This window comes from Choloepus didactylus, chromosome 15 (assembly GCF_015220235.1).
Source record: "Choloepus didactylus isolate mChoDid1 chromosome 15, mChoDid1.pri, whole genome shotgun sequence".
Lineage (NCBI taxonomy): Eukaryota > Metazoa > Chordata > Mammalia > Pilosa > Megalonychidae > Choloepus > Choloepus didactylus.
In genome coordinates this window covers 13,609,168-13,631,516 of record NC_051321.1, presented here as the reverse complement: position 1 = coordinate 13,631,516, position 22,349 = coordinate 13,609,168, and the positions used below count along the sequence as shown (strand labels likewise).

General features: G+C 36.0%; 2 protein-coding genes across 4 annotated transcripts in view; one reads left to right on the top strand and one right to left on the bottom strand.

The window, feature by feature from the left end:
• INPP5F (inositol polyphosphate-5-phosphatase F) overlaps positions 1-6,541 on the top strand; it is a 103,075-nt gene extending 96,534 nt beyond the window's left edge. For 2 of the 3 annotated variants that reach the window (XM_037805387.1, XM_037805389.1), the window contains 3 exons: positions 88-216; positions 826-913; positions 4,280-6,541. In XM_037805387.1, the coding sequence (XP_037661315.1) occupies positions 88-216; positions 826-913; positions 4,280-5,435 (1,373 nt within the window). In that variant the 3' untranslated portion in view covers positions 5,436-6,541. The remainder of the gene's footprint in view (positions 1-87; positions 217-825; positions 914-4,279) is intronic. The other variant, XM_037805388.1, reaches the window with a different exon arrangement.
• A 1,870-nt stretch (positions 6,542-8,411) lies between these two features.
• Positions 8,412-22,349, bottom strand: part of LOC119510964 (minichromosome maintenance complex binding protein) — a 64,261-nt gene continuing 50,323 nt past the window's right edge. The window contains exons 12-16 of the mRNA XM_037805390.1: positions 17,344-17,509; positions 16,285-16,418; positions 15,170-15,334; positions 9,762-9,850; positions 8,412-9,368 (exon numbers count right to left, since the gene is read on the bottom strand). Coding sequence (XP_037661318.1) covers positions 9,242-9,368; positions 9,762-9,850; positions 15,170-15,334; positions 16,285-16,418; positions 17,344-17,509 — 681 coding nt within the window. The 3' untranslated portion in view covers positions 8,412-9,241. The remainder of the gene's footprint in view (positions 9,369-9,761; positions 9,851-15,169; positions 15,335-16,284; positions 16,419-17,343; positions 17,510-22,349) is intronic.

Here is a 22,349-nt window from a genome sequence, read left to right as displayed (position 1 = left end):
CCTAATTGATGAATGTACCAACCAACATAGAGAGAATGAATATTAAGTGAAAGAGATAACATTACATGTATTCATTTGGGTGTTTAGGTCCTGAACCCACTCTTTTTGGTAAGCCAAAGTTCTCCTGCATGCGATTACACTACAGACATAAAGAAGCAAGTGGCTATTTCCATACACTGAGAGCTGTGATGCGCAATCCTGACGAGGATGGAAAAGGTATGAGGAAAAGGATGAGATTAAAGTATTGAGTGATAATTTTATATCTACACTAATAAACCCAGAAGTTCAGGACATTACACACTATTACCAACTGAATGAGAACTTATCCAGGGGGGATTAGTTTCATGGTTTGGGACCTTGAAATAGCAAATTTGCTCTCAGCAATTTGGGATTTTATGAACTGGTAATGTAGTTCGGGTCAAGGGAATCCGTAAGGGGAATTCTTAATATATGACCTTATAAGAAGCCATTTGAGTGCCTGGGTTTTTCCCACCACATGTTCCCTCTTATGGATAGTTAGGTCTCATGTCTTGTTCACCACTGTGGCGTGGGCACCTAGTACAGTGTTTGGACAAACAAGAATTAGAACATAGCTTTCATTCCAATCGATCTGGTTTTCTTGTCATTTGTTCTTAATGTTAAAATTTGTATTGGAAGATTGAATTAGAGTGGGGGTGGGGGTAGCAGTTTTCTGTAAATTAGAGCAAATAAATTTGCATTTAACTGTGTGAGCCCAGATTTCATTCAGAGTTTTGTTAGTTGAAACTGGCTATTTTGTTAAGTGTGCTTTGGAGAAACTGGCAAACAGTTATATTTGGGTTTCAGATACCCTTCAGTGCATTGCAGAGATGCTGCAAATCACCAAGCAAGCCATGGGATTGGATGTACCTATAATTGAGAAAAAACTTGAGAGGTGAATATACGGTTTTGGTTTTTCCCCAAGAATAAAGACATTATTATTCAAAGTCTTATTTCTTTAAAAGTATTTGAAAGGTGGGCTGGGGTCACATTATGGTAATATGTTGGTTTTTAGAAAGGGAAGAATCAATTATCTGTGGATCAAAAAGTAATACTTATTGTTTGTTTATATATGCACACACACACACACACACACATATATATATGTAATTTTCAGGTAATTTGTAGACTTGAAGAATTGAAAAAATAATAGAGTTCTTTTATACCCTTCACTCAGCTTCCTCTTGTGTTACCATCTTGTATAATCATAGAGCATTTATCAAAACTAAGAAATTAACCTAGTACAATACTATTAACCCAAGTACAGAACTAATTTTTTGGATTTCACTACTTTTTTCACTAATGTGCTTTTTCTATTCCAGGATCTAATCCAGGAATCCCACTTTACATTTAAATTGTCTTGTCTCCATGATTTCCTCATAATTTGGGACAATTCCTCAGTCTTTCCTTGTCTTTCATGACCTTAATACTTTTGAAGAGTCAGTTACTTTGTAGTTTCCCCCAATTTGGGTTTGTCTGGTGTTTTTTTTTGTGATTGAGCTGAGATTGTACATTGGGAAAGATACCATGGAAATGACGTGCACTTCTCAGTGCACATTGCAGGGGTGGAGTACATGGTGTCCATGTGTGTTGCTGTTGACGGTAACCTCCATTACTTGGCTAAGGTGACGTGTGCCAGGATTTCCACTTTAAACTATTTTCCTCTTAGTAATTACTATTTTGGAGGAAATCCTTTGAGACTATGCAGATATCCATTTTGTTGTTCAGGTTGTTCCACCTTTGGTCAATAGGAGTCTCAAGTTGGTTTCTGAGTGTTTTCCATTCTGTGACTCCTGTGAAAGTTCTTGATCCCTGTGTTTCGACAAGCTATTTCAGAGTCTGTTTCTTCTTATGGCCTCGAAGTATGGGGAAACCTGGAAAAGTCTCCTATGCATATGCACAATGGACTTTGAACTGCTTTGGGACCCAGGAGCTTGGAGGGCTTTGGAAGGCTAGTCAGCTATTGGGTGCTACCAGAAAGCTTGGCTAAAACTCTATGACTGTCACGCATGTCTCCATACCCCTTTTAGCATTGAAATATTCAGCTCTTTCCTTGTCAAACAACTTAGGCATTAATTGTTTTCTCTTTTGCACCTTAACTTACGGTGGGCAGATTTCTCCAGAAGAAACTCACCGTACTACAAAATGCGTTTATTCTACAACTAATTATTGAGGGTTCAGTTTGTTCCAAGTACTGTGTTGGTTTGTGGGGTTTCATAGTGATAGAGATAACACATGAGTTTAAGGAATTTAGTCTTTTCTTAAAATTTTTTGATCCTGTTTTATTTCTTTTTCCATGCCCATAGTCTTTCCCTGCCATGATGTCACCACCATCCTAAATTTTATGTTTATTATATCTTTGCTTATTACATTAGTTTTTCATTCACAAACACATGTGCATATACACATGTACACTTGAGTCTGTTTTAGAAAAACTGGTATGCTGTGTGACTTTTATTCAGGAACTTGATTTTTCATTTAACGTGAAGTTAAGATTCTTCCATGAAATATTTTTTCAAAAGATTATCATCATACCTAACCTAGTTTATATCTGATTAATGAACAGTTTTCTGTTTCTGCTTTATGATTAATACTAGTTTTTAAAATTTCTGCAACTGTTTGTTGAATCGGTAGACTAGAAAGCTTTTAAGATGCTAAAATTTTAGAAGTGTCTTCCAAAATGAACAGCCCTTTTGGAGAGATTTTTTTTGTCCTCTTTTTTTTTTTTTTAATCAGACTTCACATTTTCTCATGACACATCACTTCAGTAATGGCCTGTATAAAAATTGGGTCAGTGGCCAACTTAAAAGCTTTATGTGCAATTTTGAAGAACTGTAATACTCAAAAATTATTAAATATAGAAAATTACATCAGCATTATTGTACCACAACCACTATGGTGGAGTCATATAATACATATCCCTCAAAACGGTTTTTAAAATAAGGCGTCTAAATATAAACCAGTTATTTCATCTAATGCACATAGAAAGTGATCTGTCCCAATTTTGGAAGAAAAATTGGCTTATGCTGGACCTAATTTTACAGTACACACGATATTGTGTATACACTAAGGGATTTTCAAGGGTATTTCTGAGTGTACATGGTTTGCTTGAGATGATTAGTTTACAGCTGATGTTCATTTAAGACACTATTCCATGGCAATTATCATTTTGATGTATTTCTTTTCAGTTTTTTCTTGTGCGCGTTTTTTTAACCATATAGGATATGTCCTGCTTTTATTGCTAAACGTATTGTATGCATACTTCGTTACTATAGAGATTATAACTGTGGTTTTTAATAGCTGCATTCATGATCTATTTGCAAAAGTATGTGTTGGTTAAGAACATGGACTCTGGTCATCCAGACCTTTGACTCTTGGCTCTATCACTTGCTCTTCAGTCTTGGGAAAGGCACTTAATAGTCATCTGCAAAATGGTGGATAATATACAATCTTGCAGAGTAGTTGCATGGATTGTATGATAATGCTTATAAAGCACTTAGACTACCTGGCACATAGCTATGAAACCCAGTTGCAAAAACTTTGGGTTGCTGGTTTTTTCCTTGTATTTTAAGTCATGACATACATCTTTGTGCATGTATTATTTTTCACATTTTAGCATTATTTCCTTAGAATAGCATCCCAAAATTGGGAACTGAATTTCCCTTGTTCTTAACAGTGCCAAATTGTTTACCAGACTCATTGAACCATATGTCTTCCAAGGACAATGAGATGTCTCCTTAGCAATTGTCATTTATCCTCATTTTCAAGAAAAGGTCTAAAGACCCAAATTTGCCTTTTTTTTTTTTTTCCTTTTGAGTGACTTGGCATTTAAAATATATTTAGGATATCTAGGTTTGTTAACTTTTAATATACAGTAACTCTGACCCTCTCCAGCAGTACTTAGCTAGGTGGTATTTTGCTAATTAGTATGCTGAAATGTGGCTCAGATAATTCCTCTGAAAGAAAGCTGCTCTGTATTTTGCTATCCTTGGTATAACTTGGATGGCCACACATTTTTAAACTTTTAAATATAAGGGGGAGAGAGGGAGCATTCCGATTTAAATACTTGGTAGAGAAAATAGCCAATATGCTTTAAACTAAGTTTTTGCATTTGCAAAAGGAAAAACAAGGGGCTATCAACAGAGTATTCTTAGATTTAAAATCTGTGGATTTTTTCATCCTAATAAGCATTGACCACATTCCACAGAACTAGCATACCCGATTCCATAGGGAATTAACTTTTTTCTCTTCTGTTTTACAGGAAGAGCAGTAAACCTCACGAAGACATCATTGGTATTAGATCTCAAAACCAAGGCTCTTTAGCCCAAGGGAAGAATTTTTTAATGAGCAAATTTTCTTCTCTAAATCAAAAAGTAAAACAGACCAAATCAAACGTAAACATTGGCAATCTACGAAAGCTAGGAAACTTTACAAAAGCTGAAATGAAAGTTAACTTTTTAAAACCAAACTTAAAAGTAAATCTTTGGAAATCAGATAGTAGTCTTGAAACCATGGAAAACACAGGTGTGATGGATAATAAGGACCAGGCAGAGTCTGAAGGGGAAATATCTTCAGATAATGACTCATACCGCTCTGATGAATTCCTTACAAATTCCAAGTGTGATGAAGACAGGCAGCTAGTTAATTCTTTAGAGAATGTAGGGCCAGTAGACTATGTTCTTCCTAGTTGTGGTATTATTGCTTCAGCACCTCGATTAGGCAGTCGATCCCAGTCTGTAAGCAGCACTGAAGTTAGCATTCACGTTCCTTCTGAGAGTACTATCGATCATGGAAGTGGGCTTGGAAAAGGCCAAGAGTCTCCTCTGAAGAAAAGTCCGTCTGCTGACAACATACAAATATTGACTGGCTTTGCCAAGCCTGTGGATGTTTACTGCCATAGATTTGTACAGGATGCGCAGAGCAAAATGACCCAGCCTCCAGAGACCAGATCTATTTCTCAGCAGGCTACTGAGGAAGGAAATCAAATGACCAATCAAGTTTCTAATGAAGAAACTCAATCTGAAACACTAGTACAGACACCTTCTCGGCCCTCACAATTAGATGTGTCTTTTTCTGTGACAGGCCCACAGTTTCTGTCAGTTGAACCAGTACATTCACTTCTATCTCAAAAGAGCCCAGGTTCTGGATCAAGCATGCCTGAACTTGAGACAGGGCTTCATGTAACCCCTTCTCCTTCAGAAGGCAGTAGCAGCAGAGCTGTCTCTCCCTTTGCAAAGATTCGAAGTTCTGTGGTCCAGGTTGCCAGTATTACCCAGGCTGGATTAACCCATGGAATCAACTTAGCAGTTGCAAAAGTTCAAAAGAGTCCTGCAGAACCTGAAGTGATGAATGAAGTCCTGCAAAATGAACTTAAAAACATGTTTACACAATGCCAGACCCGAATAATTCAGATTTAGTTTTTAACCACAAAGAATCCTCGTGTGGCTTTTGTTTAATCCAAAAGGTTTCCCATATTGGCCTCTTTTAACTTGTACTGTCTTTGAATCTAGGGATCAGACAAATTCTAATTATGTTTATGGTAAAAGGTTATAATGGGAGTCTGAACTTGAGCAGATTTCCACATTTGAGGGCCAAGACCACAGACGTGTATCATTCTAGAATGTGTCGTCTGAGTAGCTCATACACTACAAAGTGAATGAAAAGAAATCAGGAATGTCACTTTGGACCATTACCTGAACCTTTCTGGAGTCCGGTGGGTGGGCAGAGTATGAAGGATGGGGATTAGCTTCTTTCCCAGTTTGTTTTGTCAGCTCATTTTTGTGTGGAGTGCCTCTACAAGTAAACAACATTCAGTTTTATTGACTTTAATGTCATTAAATTAGTACGGAAAAGTATTTGAATATATAAACTATTGGTTTAGTTTTGGTGGCTTGAGTATTCCTTATGAAGTTAACTGAGGGCTATTGACAGTACAGTCCGAGAAACGTGCCCATTTGATCCTAATTTTCCCTTTTCAATTTGAACAAATTTAAAATACTCTGCTGTCTTGAATATCCCACAGTCAGGAAGATTAAGACTTGCCAGTCGTAAAGCAAACCTGAATACACTGGATGTATATACCAGCACCTATTAAATTTAATCCTGCTGTTTTCAGGAAGGTAAGAATAGATGTATATTGGCTACTGGTAATTATAGAAGGAAATCTTCAAATTTAAATTTTTCCCAGGAGGGCACTCAACAACGTATGTAGATTATCACAACTATAGAAGATTTAGTCTGAAGCACAGTTGTGCTAAAACTGGTTTTACGGCTATAACCCTGACCACAAAGAGCCAGTGCTTATTCTGAAATTTATACAGTAAGAAAGTTGCACATTGTATTCTAAACAAGTATTGGTTTGACTGGTATCTTAGAACCTTACTCTGCTGAAGTGATTCTTAGCTGAACATTATGTCTGTTGTAACACTGATAAACATTTCCACTTTTGTTATTTATTAGTGGTATCTTTTTTTTGAAGTGTCAAATCTTGTGACTTTAAAATAAAATATCATTGCAATTAAAATGACATCATTTATGAGAATTCCTTGAATAACATTTGAAACGTTAAGGGTTGGTTTTAAGTCAGATCAAAGAATCGATAAACGGTAAATTTATTGTAACTGAACTTTTAGTCCCAGCCTAATTTTTTACTCCTTTGAAACGTTTTCATGACTTTAAAATGACGCAAGTGGTCACAAACCCAAGCATTTGAAAGAAAGGGAGTGTTTTTATTCTACTCTCAACCAACTTTTCTTCTGGGTCTTAGAATATCATTAAATTAAGTGTTCTAGAACAAGAGAAAATATAAGCCAAAGTCATGTGCGATAAAATACACATTTAATCTCCACAAACCATCCTAGGAAGGCAATGTTCAGTTCCAATCAGGGTAATATGGATGCCTTCAATGTCTTGGTCATTCAAATAGAAAACATCTTGCATTAAATCAGATCAATACATTTTAATGTCCACTTGTGTAGGTAAGGGAGAAAAGGGCTTCTGAAACTTCAAGACTTCCAGTCATAAGATGCACCTCCCACACTTAAGTTTCCCTCTGGTAATGGTTTTCCACCAAGAGGACAAACAGCACACACAAGATCACATGGGACATGAGTCTGACAATTCATAAAAAACAGCCCAAAGTACTTGTAATTTGGGAAGTTTTGTTTATTTAAAAGAGGGTTGTCCTTTCAGGGGAACTTTTCCACAAGATCAAGCAAATTATGTACTTCTTTGGTAAATTACAATTCACATTGGCACAATAAACACATGGTAACTAATCTACTTTGTTCTAGGCCAATTATAGAAAATGAGTTTTATTCTCAAATCCAGTTCAGCCTTTTCTAAAAGCTTGAGGTCTAAACTACCAGTTATAAAAATGAAAACCAGTTAGGATTCTAAATATAAACATTATTTACATTAGTTTATAAAAATAGATTTCAGTTTAGGAAAAGTTAATATTGTTTAAACAACTAGTAATTTTCACTTCAGTTCATTAGGCATAATGAATTCCTTGATATTCAAGGTTGACCCTGTGTTCTTGGTTAGCAATGTCAATTTAGGCCTTACAGGAAAAAATTTTAAGGAATCACTTAATTGATCTGTTTCCAACTAGGTAAATTATTAATTAAAAGAAAATCTTTATGAATGTACAACTATGTAATGGTACTGTAAACAATCGAAAGTATAATTTGTTTTGTATGACTGCGTGGTATGTGAATATATCTCAATAAAATGATGATTAAAAAAAAAAGTGAGGGAAAAAAAAAAAAAAAGAAAATCTTTAGATACACAATTGATAGCTAACAAAAGTATTGTTCTAACCTTTCGAAACATTCTTGTTGCCACAATTACATTACTAGAGTATTATTAATTTGCTTTCTAACACAAACAAATTTTTGTTGAAAACTTTTATATAAAAACTAATTGGGGAAAACCTACCTGCAGTTGTATCAGGACATCACTTGACTAGCAGATAATGTCACTTGATCTAACACATCTGAAACTCATTGATAAACTTATATAAAAACTTTAAAATCTGAAACAAAGGAACTAAATGATACTTATTAGTAAAATAACTGAAAACTTTTGTTTTAAATAAGAGGGCTACTTTGTTCTTTTCATATTTGAGCAAAACAACTTTGTAGGGCAGTTTTCCTTTAAGTGAGTCCTATCAAACAGTGGGTCACAAATACACTGGGGTGAAATGTGAAAAATAAGGACAATATAGTGTTTTTTCCCAAAAAGCTACATTTATTCCATTTAAAGGACTAACCTTTATTATGAGGTTGTCCTTTGGTGGAGAAAAAAAATGGTAATAATACAGTGATTTATTTCAGATTACTTGGCAAAATAAATTGGCAACACTATCCCCAAATTTTTGAAAATATTACTGGTCCATGAAATCTAAGTCTAGGAACCACTTCCAAGTGAAAGATTAGTTGTGTAGGTTAACAATTTTTTTTTTTTTCCAGGCACACACAATGTTTATTTCCTGAAATGCTCAGTGCATATCTGTCTGGAGTAATAAATTGACCTGATGCAAACAGTCACAAGAACATCTGCTAATTGCCTTTGAATTCTTGGACTCACTGTTTAAATTATTTCTCACTAACAATGTTAACAAAAATAGTACCTGAACAACATATCTTCTAGGCTTCCCAGGGGAGAAGCTACGGTTAACAATTTTTAAATGGAAAAAAGCTGTGGTCATTTCAGAACTGATAGGACAGAATTTCTCATGGCCTTTAAACTGTGGTCATGTGAATTAATGGCAAGTATGCCACATTTCCCAAACTTTGACCACTGTTAATTGGAAAGAGAAAGAAATTTGAGGTGAAGGATTATTCTTTCAATATCACAATTTTCTTCAAATGAAGTTAACACTAGCATTTCAACAGAGTCTGGCCTATGACTTAGCTGAAGCTAAAGAAATAGTATAATCAGCAACATTATCAATATTAAACTTTTAATATCAAACACATTTTTATACCATTGTTACTAATTTGTATAATTATAAAACAAATTTCAAAAGCTCCATAAAATCATTAAGGTAGAAGCCCTTACTGAACATTATATAAATTTCATATGTTACCAGGTTTGATTGCAGGAAAAGTCATTGGTTTTTGATACAAATTATCTACAAAATGATGTAGTATAAATGGTATTTGAATTTTACAGTAATGTGACCACCATTTGCACTTTACATTTCAAGGGTATCAGATCTCTAAAGTTCATTTCCATTCACACATTTCTGCTGTTGAAGCCTGGTTCTTCTTAAAGACTCTAGCTGCTTTGCTCTTAGCCATCGTTCTCTTGACAGTGTAGTCTGACCAGCACTGAGAGACAGAAACCTGGTTCAAAATAAAAGAAATTTAAGTCTAGGCCTAGGACTATCTATATATAGATATATATATTTTTTCTATCCATAGCTTAAGAATACTTTTAGAAGCATAGGCAATATTAGGAGATAACATCTTCTGATAGCTGTACTTAAGAGCCAAGTTAGACTTCTACACATAGTCTTTTTTAAGAGTCCGACTCAGACAATGACTCACTCTTTAAAGCTTAGAGATCAAGGATGCCTGTTTTACTGAAGTGATCACCAGCCAAACACAATTCTCTCTCAATGAGTCCTTTCACAAGGTGTTTTAAAAGTCTGACTCAGTTAATTCCTAAATAATTAGCAGAATCACGCGTACCTTACTGAATAATGTACATGCAAATTATGTATATGTAAATCTTACCGAGCTACAACGAGCAACTGGTGGAGATCATCAGCAGTGATACTCTGGGGATCATTCTTGCGCATTTCCACGAAGTCATCTTCGACGGCCTTTATCGAAAGATAAATGCATTTTAAAACTACTAATGAGGAAAGTTACATGGACATCCCTTCATTGGTGTAAAAATGATATCAGTCCAGCCTCTTGGACAAATAAGATAATATGGGTGAAAGGAATGAGAACCAAAATTTTACACATACATAAATGCTACTGTTGAAAAGTACAAAATAACAAATCTCAGATACACTTAAGAAGGCCAAGCAAACAGATATAAATCTGCAACTTGCACAGCAAACAAGATGCCTTTAAACAAACACAGGGAGGAGTGACAATGGAAATGTCAGAGTAAGGACCTCTGAAAATTCTCTCTTCCATAAAAACAAGAACATGGGCAAAAGCCATCAGAATCCATGTTTTCAAATCTAGAAATGAAACAGGCTTGCAATAATCCAGGGAGCGTGTATTCAAGAAAAACTGCTAAATTTTGTTAAGAAAGGTGGGCTCCATGGCATTTTAACTGCCCATATGCCAATCCCTGCAGTAGACGTGAACCACAGTCCTGGAATCATAGTGAAAACCAGCACTTTCTGGAGGGGTCAGACTGAGGTTGGAGCTCCTTTCAACCCCATTCCCAGAGAAGTGTCATCATTTGACCTGTCTGGTGTTTCCCTGGAAGACCCTACTTGCAAGGCTACTTTTAATTTAACTGCTCAGAGTTTGTCCAGTTTGAACAGACTTTGCCTCCTGGGAAGCATGTCCAAAACAATATGTTCATAAACAAAACTTAACTCAAAAAACGGATCAATAACCCAAATGTAAGTGCTAAAAAATCCACAAAACTCTTAGAAGAAAATGGGAAAATCTTCATGACCTTGGATTTGGCAATGATTTCTTAGATATGATACCAAAAGCACAAGCAACTAAAGAAAAAAGTAGATAAATCAACTTCATTAAAATTTAAAACTTTTGTGCATCAATGACATCAAGAAAGTGAAGACAAAATACAGAACAGAATATATTTGGAAGCTATATATCTGACAAAGGTTTAACATCCAAGATAGATAAAGAACTCCTACAACTCAACAATAAAAAGACAACCCATTTAAAAAATGGGCAAAGGACTTGAATAGATACTTCTCCAAAGAAGAAATACAAATGGCCAATAAACACAAGAAAAGAGTCTCAACATAATTAGCTGCTAAGGAAAAGCACGTCAAAACCATGATATAACACTTGACATGCAAAAAGATGGCTATTTAAAAAAAAAAAAAAAGTGTTGACATGGATGCTGGAAATATGAACCCACATACACTGTTGGTAGAAATGTTTGCGCACAGTCACTGTGGAAAAGTTTGGTGGTTCCTCAGAATCTAAACATAGAATTACCCTATGACCCAGCAATTCTACTTCTAGGTATATACCCAAAAGGACTAAAAAGGACTCGAACACATACTATACACCAATGTTCATAGCAGCATTATTCACAACAGCCAAAAGCTGGAAACTACCCAAGTGTCCATCAACAGATGAACTTTACAAAATGTGGTATGTAGATGCAATGGAATATTATTCAGCCATTAAAAAGAATGAAGTTCTGATAACATACTCCAACATGGATGAACCTTGAAAATATTAAGTTGTGCGAAAAAAGACAGATACAAAAGGACAAATGTTGTATGATTTCACTTATATGAAATATCTAGAATAACCAAATTCATAGAGACATAAAGTAGATTCGAGGTTATCAGGGGCAGGGAGTAGGGAGAAATACGGAATTACTACTTTGAGGGTACAGAGATTCTATTTGGACTGACGAAAGAGTTACAGTAATGGATGGTGGTAACTAGCACAAAACTGGGAATGTAATTGATGCCACTAAACTGTGCATTTAAAAATGGGAGATTTCTTGTTATATATATGTTACCATTAATAAAAAATTTTAAAAATCAGAAGCAGCTTTTCATCATCTTGGCTGCCTGAAGCACTGTAGGAAAATGGGAGATTTCTTGTTATATATATGTTACCATTAATAAAAAATTTTAAAAATCAGAAGCAGCTTTTCATCATCTTGGCTGCCTGAAGCACTGTTTATACAACCTGTATAAACAACAGGTTAACCAAAACCTTAAAAGGAAAAGCTGGAGAATGTCTATAGGAGGCTGGGGATTCAGAAGGCCACTCACATACTGAGGGCTGTGTGCATGCTCAGGAAAGACCTGAGAAGGCCACAAGTGCTCAATCTCTGGGTAATCCTGAGGCTCTGTGCAAGCAGGAAGTAAAGGCTAAGGCAGTGTTGTAAACTGTTTGGCTAAGCTGTGCCCCAACATGTATACAGAGCCCCTCAGCAAAGACTGAGAGACTTACTGCTTCCAGGCATCTAAGGAAATTTGCATCTTTTCATTAACTGACCACTAAGCTAAATGAAACTTCACTGGCCACACACAACAAAGAATACAGACTTTACAGAATCCAGAAGTCAGTAAAAATAAACAACAGCAACAGCAAGAAACCCTTGGGAGGGGGTAGAATCTGATTTCCTAGCCAAGCTGCCACAGTACATTTTTTTAAATGTCCAGTTTTCAAAAAAAAAAAAAAATTGAGACATGCAAAGAAAAAATATTGCCCATACACTGGAAAAATGCAATTAGCAGAAACCTGCCCTGAGGAATCCCAAAATATTGAATTCACTAAACAAATATTTTAAGTCAGCTTATTTTAAATTTTTTCAAAGAACTGAAGGAAACTGCATATAAAGAACTAAAGGAGAATATGAGAACAGTATCTCACCAAATCAAAATCAATAGATAAACAGAAATTATAGAAAAGAAGCAAATAGAAATTCCAGAGCTGAAAACTACAACTGAAATAATAAATTCACTAGTGGGGCTCAATAGCAGTTTGGGCAGACAGAAGAAAGAACCAGCAAACTCGAAGGTAGGTCAATTGAGATTATCTAGAAAATCTCCATTAAGGAACAGAAAAAAAAAGGAATGAGGAAAAAATGAACAAAGCCTCAGAGACCTGTGGGATACCAGTGACATATGCATAAAGGGAGTCCCAGAAGGGAAGAGGATAGAAAAAGGGGTAGAGGGAATATCTGAAGAAACAGCCCAACTTCCCAAATTTGATGAAAACCATTAATCTCCATATCCAAGAAGTTCAACAAACTCCAAGTAGGATAAATACAGAGATTATAGTTAGACATATGCCTGTGCTGAAAATCAGAGAGAATCTTGAAAGCAGCAAGACAAAAGTGACTCAATAAGATTAAAAGCTGATTTCTCAGAAACCATGGAGGCCAGAAAGTAATGAGATGACATATTGAAAGTGCTGAAAGAAATCTATAAAACAAGAATCTTATAACTGCAAAACTACTCTTCAAAAATGAAGGAGAAATTAAGACATTTCCAAATAATATCATCAGAGAATTTGTCACTGGCAGAGCTATCCTACAAGAAATACTAAGGGAGTCCTTCAGTCTGAAATGAAAGGACACTAGACAGTAAGTGGAATTTAAATGTTAAAGAGCTCTGGTAAAGACATTAACTTAAATAAATACAGCAAAATAAAGAGCTCTGATAAAGTTAACTACAGGTAAAATATAGTTAAAATGTAAAATATAACTATATTTTATAAAATATACCCAGGTATGATATAAAAGACAGTATAAATGTTTTTTTTTCCTTGTAACTCTTGTTCGTTGATATAAGAGAACTGCATAAGCAATATTATAAATTGAAATTGATGGGCATACAATATATAAAGATTTAATTTGTATAACAACAGCACATAGGAGGGAGGAAGAAATGGAACCATATGGGGCAAAGTTTTGTACACTATTGTAATTCATCATGACTTTATCATGAAAGACACAGTGACTTCATCATGAAAGTAAAAAGACAACCTTTAGAACTGGAGAATATATTTGGTAATTGATAAGGGTTTAATATCCAGAATATATAAATCCCACAACTCAACAACAAAAAGACAATCAATCACAATTAAAAGATTGGGCAAAAGACCTGAACAGATATTTCTCCAAAGATCTACTCCAAATGGCCATTAAGCACAAGAAAAAATGTTCAACATCATCAGCCAATAGGGAAATGCAAATCTAAACCACAAGATACCATTTCACACCTTCTAAAATGATTATTATGAAAAAAATGGGAAATAAGTATTGAAGAGGATGTGAAGAAAAAGGAATACTTGTTCACTACTGGTGGATATGTAAAATGGTACAACGGCTGGGGAAAACAGTTTGGCAGTATCTCAGAAATTTTAAGTATAGAATTACCATATGACCTGGCAAGCCCACTTCTAGAACTGAAAGCAGGGACTCAAACTCCAATGTTCATAGTGACATAACTGACAATTGCCAAAAGACTGAAGCAACCCAAATGTCCATCAAGGTGAATGGATAAACGAAATATGTAATATACCTACAATGGAATGTTACTCAGCTGTAAAAAGGAATGCAGTTCTGATACGTGCTACAACATGGATGAACTCTGATGACATCATGCGCCTGAAATATGCCAGACACAAAAGGACAAATACTATATGATCTCACTGACATGAAATAATTAAAATAAGCAAATTTGTAGAGTCAGAAACTAAAATACAAGTCACCAGGGGCTGGGGTGGGGAGAGTAGGGAACTGGGAGTTAATAATTAATTGGTACAGAGTTTCTGTTTAGGGTAAGTTTTAGCAGTGGATGGCAGTGATGCTAGCACAACATTGTAAATGTAACTAACACCAGTGAATTACATATTTGAATCTGATCATTAGGGGAAATTTTAGGTTGTATATATGTTACTAGAATAAAAACTTTTTTAAAGCTATAGCATAGTACAACACAATCTGTGAACCCCAATGTAAATGGTGGACTATAGTTAATAGTATAATTATAATACTACTACTACAATTTTAACAAAGGTACCACAGTAAAGCAAAGTGTTAATAACAGGGAAAACTGTGTGTATGGGGGGGTGGGTATGTGGGAACTGTATTTTCTGCATGACTTTTCAAAAAAACTTACAATTTCTCTTAAAAAAAAAAAAAGGCAAACAATATACTTTTCTAATTAAAATGGTATTATCCTAACAGAATTGTTATATGTTAAGATGTTAGTTGTAATCCCCAGAGCAACCATTAAAACATACATATATATATATATCATAAAAGGAAATTATGAATATCTATTTAAAATAAATAGAGTATATCTATTTAAACTAAAAGAAGGCAAAAATGGAGAAGCAGAAGAACAAAAGAGGCCCAAGACATACAGAAAACCAATAGTGAAATTACATTATCAGTAATTACAGTGAATGTAAACATAAAATCCTTTACTTTAACCCAAATGTACCTTGGTTATTTCATCAGATATGCTGTAATCCAGGAATCTCAAAAGGGTTAGATAAATGCGGAATTTATTGAGTACAGAAGGCAGCACCGCAGACAGGAGGCTGTTCATATACTCCTCCATGTTTGGTGGAATTATCTGTGGTTGTAAGTGAATCTGGCAGTCTGCCTGGAAGGAGAAATAGTACACAGTATTTTCCAAGTTTCTAAATCTAAATTTGCAGGGCAATGCATCATCTCTATCAGCATGACAAGGGTATTAGGAATATTTTTATTGGAGGGGGAATCCCGTTTTTAATATTAATTTACATGTACTATAATTACCTCAGCAATAATTACAAAAGTTAGTTTTTTCTTGGTCACATGTTTTCTCAACAAAATTAATAAACATATAAAAAAGGTAGCCAACCTCTAGAAAGCAGCTCATTAAAATGTTTTTGATGTTTCCTTAATTATGGAATATGTACTCTTCTTCTCACTGAACTACATTTCTAGAAACCACATAAAGCAAATCACCTTCTCATGGAAAACTTAACAATGGGCCATTTCATTCTTAACCAGGCTGGTTTTCATAATCACAGGTAAACCCTAATACACAGATAAACTAAACACCTTTTAATAATTTGGATTATTTCTCATCATCAAACTCAGAGTTGAAAGTTCTCTATGAGATTAGACAGGGCCACTCTGATGACTACCAGAAAATTTCACCACAAAGCATAAAAATATTTAGGGGATTAGGGACATTTTAAAAAGAGCTCTAATGTATTTCTCACATAATTTAAGAGCAGCAGAAAACAATGGGACAAAGGCAGCAAGAACAGAGGTCTGGGTGTTAGAGAGGTAACTGACAGACAGCTTCTACTTCCTGTGCCTGGAGTTGGGAGTTTCTGATGTCCGGAGCTTTGCTTCGATTGTGATTTGCTGACATACCGTTCTTGGTAGATGGAAAGTTTTCATCCCAAGGTAGGAACAAAATAATTGACTCCCTTAATAATCATTTTCCACAATTTTTAAACAAATTTAACGAATAGCAAATGGTACAAAGAAACAAAACAGAAATGCAGTACAGTATCTTTCCCATGCAATCTCCCTCCATTTAAAAATGACTCATCATACCGGGAGGAGTGATCTCCCTTCTGAAGTAATAAAAACATTAATATTGCAGGGGAATTCCATCTGGTGATAACTGAAGTCATAATCCACTTTCTGCCAAGTTATCAGGTTGCTCAGGGCAGTCACATTATGAACACCTGGAAAAGTAAGAGAATAATTTTTAGGTCTTTTGATTTTAATCACCTAAACAAATTAGTTTTGATAACACTGATTATAAGACATGAGGTATCTACTGCTTTAATAAAGGATATGAGGCACTGTCCAATTTACTCCCCTATCACTAAGCTAAATATTTATTAGGTAATAGACAATATTAGTCAAGCTGGAACTTCTGGGGACCAAGACCCCCTCCCCCCACATCCCAAAATCTAATACCTAGCCTCAAGCGTGTAACTAGTTATAAAGTAAGTTCCCAATAATACGATTGCTTTTGAAGTGGTGAATTCACAGGGCTAAAGTACTATGGTAGGACTAAGATTATTTTTATCCCTTGATAAGGTTATGAATTTTACTGATTTTATACTCAACTTTGCTTTAAATTACCCAATCTACATTGTTTTTTTCTATCTTCATTTCTTATCAGCAAAGGGTCTTAATTCTTCCCGTTTGAGCACCAATAAAGCAATCTACTTTCTTGCAAATTTACATGTTACACGATTGAGGCTAATTCAAACCATCTGCTCTACTGAATATGTTTTTTCAGATACTCTGAAATTTTTTTTAAAACTTCACAATGGGGGATAAATGTTTTATTAAAATCCTTTCTACACTTACCCTTTGAGATAATATATAATTAAAGGAACAACCTCCTCCCTTTACAGCCTTCAAAAGACATGCTACTGACTTGTTCCACTGTACTATTTTCATACTATGACAAAACATGGATGGTGTGCACAATTAGTTTATAATACACACTTTAATCAAATTCATATACCAAGTCTGTATCTTAAATATTAGTTGAATGTGAATTTGTCTTTGTCCATAGGCACTCAATTAAGAAGTCATTATTAGACCTGGCCTTAACCGGGGGTTAGAAATGGAGGGAAACATCTGTGTACACACCTGTGGTGTCAAGCTGCCCTTGCTCCAGAAGAGTTTCATCAATTACAAGAGAAGTACTACTGGGCAACTGGAGGAGCCCACTAACCAAGCGATTGGCTGTATAGTCTTTGTGGGGAATGAATTTCAAATGGTTCATGTTCTCTATAGTCATCTGCAGACGAAAAGACTGCAAAGAGAAAATTTTTTTTTAATGAACAAAGAACCAACAACTTTCCCTGTTCCAAGGCAATATAATTTATATTTCAGGTTAAACACTGCATTTTAAATGGAAAGAATGAGCTTACAAGTTTCCACTTAAGAAGAGTCTCAGGGTTTCCCTCAGCTCTTAGAAGCAAAAGTATTATCTATAACCTAAATAGGAATTTCACTGATTCTATGAGTTGATTTATTTGCAAATGCCTTGTTCAGAATCCTTGAAGAGTAATTTTCTTTTTACAAGTAAAAACACATTGCAGACAACAGATATATTTATATATACTATATATCCATAAGCTGTACTTCTTTAACCTACAACAGGCTAGACAAAACAGAAAATAAAATACTTATTTCACCCATCAAGAAAGGAGAAGAGCTCTGTTTAATTTTCCTTTTTGCTCCTTAAGTTAAAATTATACCCATTCATTAATAGATATCATAACTTGGGCCATCCAGACTAACACTTCTCATCCAGTGTTAGCAGAGGAAAGTATCTGCTAAACCATCTGCACCTCCTCCCACCTCCCTTAGCCCAGAACTCAATCACCCTCTTTACCCTGTTTTATGCTCCAGTCCACTCTTTCAACACTCTAGCCTAAAGAGAAGTATGTTTGTCCCTCTGCAGAGGGAGGGTGGGAGAAACTTGTTGACGAAGAAGTTAAGATATGCTGCCTAAACCCAGAGGAGTTTTCAGATAGAAAAATATGGCTCAGTGATTCAAAGAAAAAGGGATGAGGAATGTTAAAAAAAAGCAGGGCTTGTCAAATCAAAAGGTGGCTTGGACCCTGCCTCAGTCAAGATGGTGACTTAAGATACTCCAAGACCCTGGCTCCCCACAGAAGCTTTGAATAACCAGTAAGACCTGGCAGAAACATCTTTCTCAAAGTTCCCGAAAACAGTTAAAGGACTGCAGTAACGGTGAGTGCCAGATCAAGAAAAAGGCTACTTAAAAGCAGTAGGATCTCGTGGAGCCTGGTTGGCCCCTACACTGGTCCCAGGTCTGGAAGGAGCGGGGTAACCCTGGTACACATACTGGGAGCATGTACGTCTGTCTGGTGGTGGCCTGCTGCATGCAGAAAGAGACTCACAGAGCTTTCCTACAGAACACTGAGGGAGAGAAAAGCTGTGCTGCCTGGGGCAAGGGATCACTAGCTGTAGACACATAGTGCAGTGTTCCACACAGCGAGGAAACCATTTCCTAGGGCAGAGGGGACATCTGTATCCATGTAAATGGGGAATTCCTAGGGCCACATTGCATGCTCAAGGTAAGAGGCACAGGCAGAAAGGATTAGGGAGACCCCTACACAAGCTATTCTCTAAATTCCCCTTATGGATTGGCCCTGATGGAGAGCTTGAGCACAGGTAGACCTGCAGAGACTGGGAAAGGTGTCTTCTTCTTTCCTTCTTGTTTTGTTAGCTCCTGGCAATCAAGGAAAGCTTTATCATAAAACTAGGTTGATTCAAGCTTAAGGAACAGATACCATAGAGCCTAAATTCCAGTGAAAACACAATGACATATCAAAATGTCCAGGTTTTAACAAAAGATTAAAAAACAAAGAAACAGGACGTGATTGTCCAGGTAAAGGAGAAGATTAAAGAATTAGAAACCATCAACAAGGAGGAACGGACCTGGGACATAACAAAGACTTTTAAAAAATGGTCCTAAGTATGCTCAAAGAACTAAAGGAAAACATGGACAAAGAACTAAACGAATCAGGAAAATTATAGGTGAACACAAAGAATCTGTAGAAAGATGGAAATTATGAAAATAGGAAACAAATAGAGCTGAAGACCACAGTAAGAGAAATTAAATATTCCCTAGAGGGATCCAACAGCAGACTGGAGCTCGCAGAAGAAAGAATCAGTGAACTTTAAGATAAGACAAATGAAATCATCCAATCTGGGGAGCAGAAAAAAGAAAGAATGGAGAAAAGTAAATAGAGCCTAAGAAAGCTGTGGGACACCATCAAGCCTATCAATATATGCATTGCAGGCATCTCAGAAGGAGAGGAAAGAGACAGAAGCAGACAGAATATTCAAAGAAATAATGGCTGAAACCTTGCCAGATTTAACTAAAGACATGAACATCTATATCCAAGACACTCAACAAACTCCAAACAGGATAAACCCCCCAAAAAACCACATCACGCCATGTTTTAATCAAACTGTTGAATGCCAAAGATAAAGAGAGAATTCTGAAAGCCACAAGAGAGGAGAAACATGTCTCACACAAGAGGGTCTCAACAAGATTAAGTGCCAATTTCTCATGGGAAACCATGGAGGCAAGAAGACAGGGGGACACATTTAAAGTGCTGAGAGCAAAAAAACTGCCAACTAAGAATTCTATATCCAGCAAAACCGTCTTTCAAAAATGAGGGCGAGATTAAGACATTCCCAGATAAATGAAAGCTGAAGGAGTTCATCAGCACTAGACCGGCCCTACAAGAGACGCTAAAGAGAATTTTGCAGGTTGAAAGGAAAGGACAATAGACAGTAGATCAAAGACACATGAAGATCTCCAGAAAGGATTAACAATAGGGATAAATATAAATGCCAGGACTATTATATTTTTCATGTGTAACAACACTTTTTACTTCCTACAAGATCTAAAAGGCAAATGCATAAAATGTAACAAGAAATCTGTGTTTTGGACTCAATGTATAAACATGTAATTTGTGATAGGATCTACATAAAAGTTGGATGATGGAGGGGTATAGAAACATAGTTTATATATGCTATTGAAGTGAAGTTGGTATCAAAGAACATGAACTTGTTACAGATTTAGCAGTATGTTAAGATAACTACAAAGAAAATAAAGGAGAATATGCAGACTCACAGAGACAGAAATTAGAGTACAGCTTGCCAGGGGCTGGGGAAGGTAGGCGGGGGAGTGAAGAGTTAATACAAAATGGGCACAGGGTTTCCGTTTGCAGAGATGGGAAACTTTTAATAATGTCAGGGTACATAGTGGATGTGATTAATCCCACTGAATGTTATGCCTGGGAGTTGAAATGGGGAAGTCCATGTGGAAGGAAGGAAGGGAAGGAGGGAGGGAAAGGAAAGGGAAGGGAAGAATAACTAAAGAGACAATGATAATTAAAGGCAATACATTGATTCTGGATGGGCTCTAACAAGGGAGCACAGCAGGCTCAAAAGGACATTGTTGGGGCATATGAAAAAAACTAAAATATAGAATGTAAGCTTTACATCAATGTTAAACTTCTTGAACTTGATAAATACATTTAAGGTGGTTACATAAGTGAATATCATTGTTCTTAGGAAATGTACATTAGAGTTCAGTGAACATGATGTATACAAACTACGCGATGTATACAAACTACACTCCGGTGCTCAGAAAAATGGATTCATAAACAGAGAGATGGACAGACTGATGTAAAGTTAGAAGGAAACGGCAAATGTGGAAAAATGTTAAAATTGGTGGTTCTGGCTATCTAGGGGGATAGGGGTATTGGAGTTCTCTGTATATGATTTGTATTTTTTTTTGTAATTGTCCTGTAAGTTGCAAAGTATTTCAAAACAGAAAGTTTAAAATCAAAAACAAAAAACAAAAGGTGGCTAAGAGCAGAGTCTAGCCTGGCTCTGCCATCAAAGCATAAGCAAGTCTCACACCTCATTAATCTGTTGTGGAAACCTAATGAGATATGGAAAGAGGCAAATGTTTATTAGTCACATGTTAGCTAGACATAAATACAAGAGTAATATAAGGAAATGGACTATGCTAAAAATGAAAAGGTAAACAAACCCATGACAAAATGATGTAGAATAAAAAACAACAAAAAGGAAATACCTTACCCTGCTATAACCTTTAGAATCTTCCTTGGGTAACTCACGGTTAAAAATATAATTCATGTCTGAAGTATGTGCTACTTAAATCTTGGCCTCACAAGCTCTGAGTGGGTCTCCGCTGCCTCTCTGGCCTCACCTCCTACCGTTTTCTCTCCAATGCTCATTCCATACACAACACACTGGCCTCTGCTTATTGTTCCTCGAATGTGCCAAGCACATTGCAGTCTTAGAGCCTTGGCACTTGTTCTCTCTGCAGAGGATGGACACTCTGACCCCGGTATCCATTTGTCACACTCTTGTATTTCTCTCAGGCCTCTCCTTGACGACCACCTTCTCAGCAAGGCCTTCCCTGGCCACACTGCATCAGCAACCCCACCATGACCTGCCATCAGCTTGACTGTTCTTCATGGCACTTAACGTGACTTAACATGTATTTGGTTGTCATTTGCCTATCTTCCACCACAAAAAGTTTAACTCCGTGAGGGCAAAGGTCTTGACTAATTCAGTCATGTCAAAACGTGGTCCAGAGAACCCCAAGAAATGACCAAGACCCTTTTATGGAGTCCACAAGGTCAAAATCATACGAATAAATGATCCATTCAATGTGGAAGATAAACCAATAGATTTCAAAATAGCAGAATATGAAAAATTCATTGATAGAATTTCAGATTCCACACTTCAACTATCCTTCAAGAAACTGCCAAGTCAATAGTTTTGATCGAACATCAAAGAAGAATACCCAGTTATCTGAAAAGGCTATTAAAACACTCCTGCTTTTGCCAACTACTTTTCCAATATGAGGCCTTTCTTTCATATACTTCAATCAAAACATCATATTACAATAGACTGAATACAGAAACAGATTTAAGAATCCAGCTGCCTTCTATTAGGCCAGACATTAAAGAGATTTGCAAACATGTAAAGCAATGCCACCTTCATCACTACTATTTTTGTATGGGAAAATAGCTGTTTTTCATCAAAAAATATTTATGTTCAAATGTAAT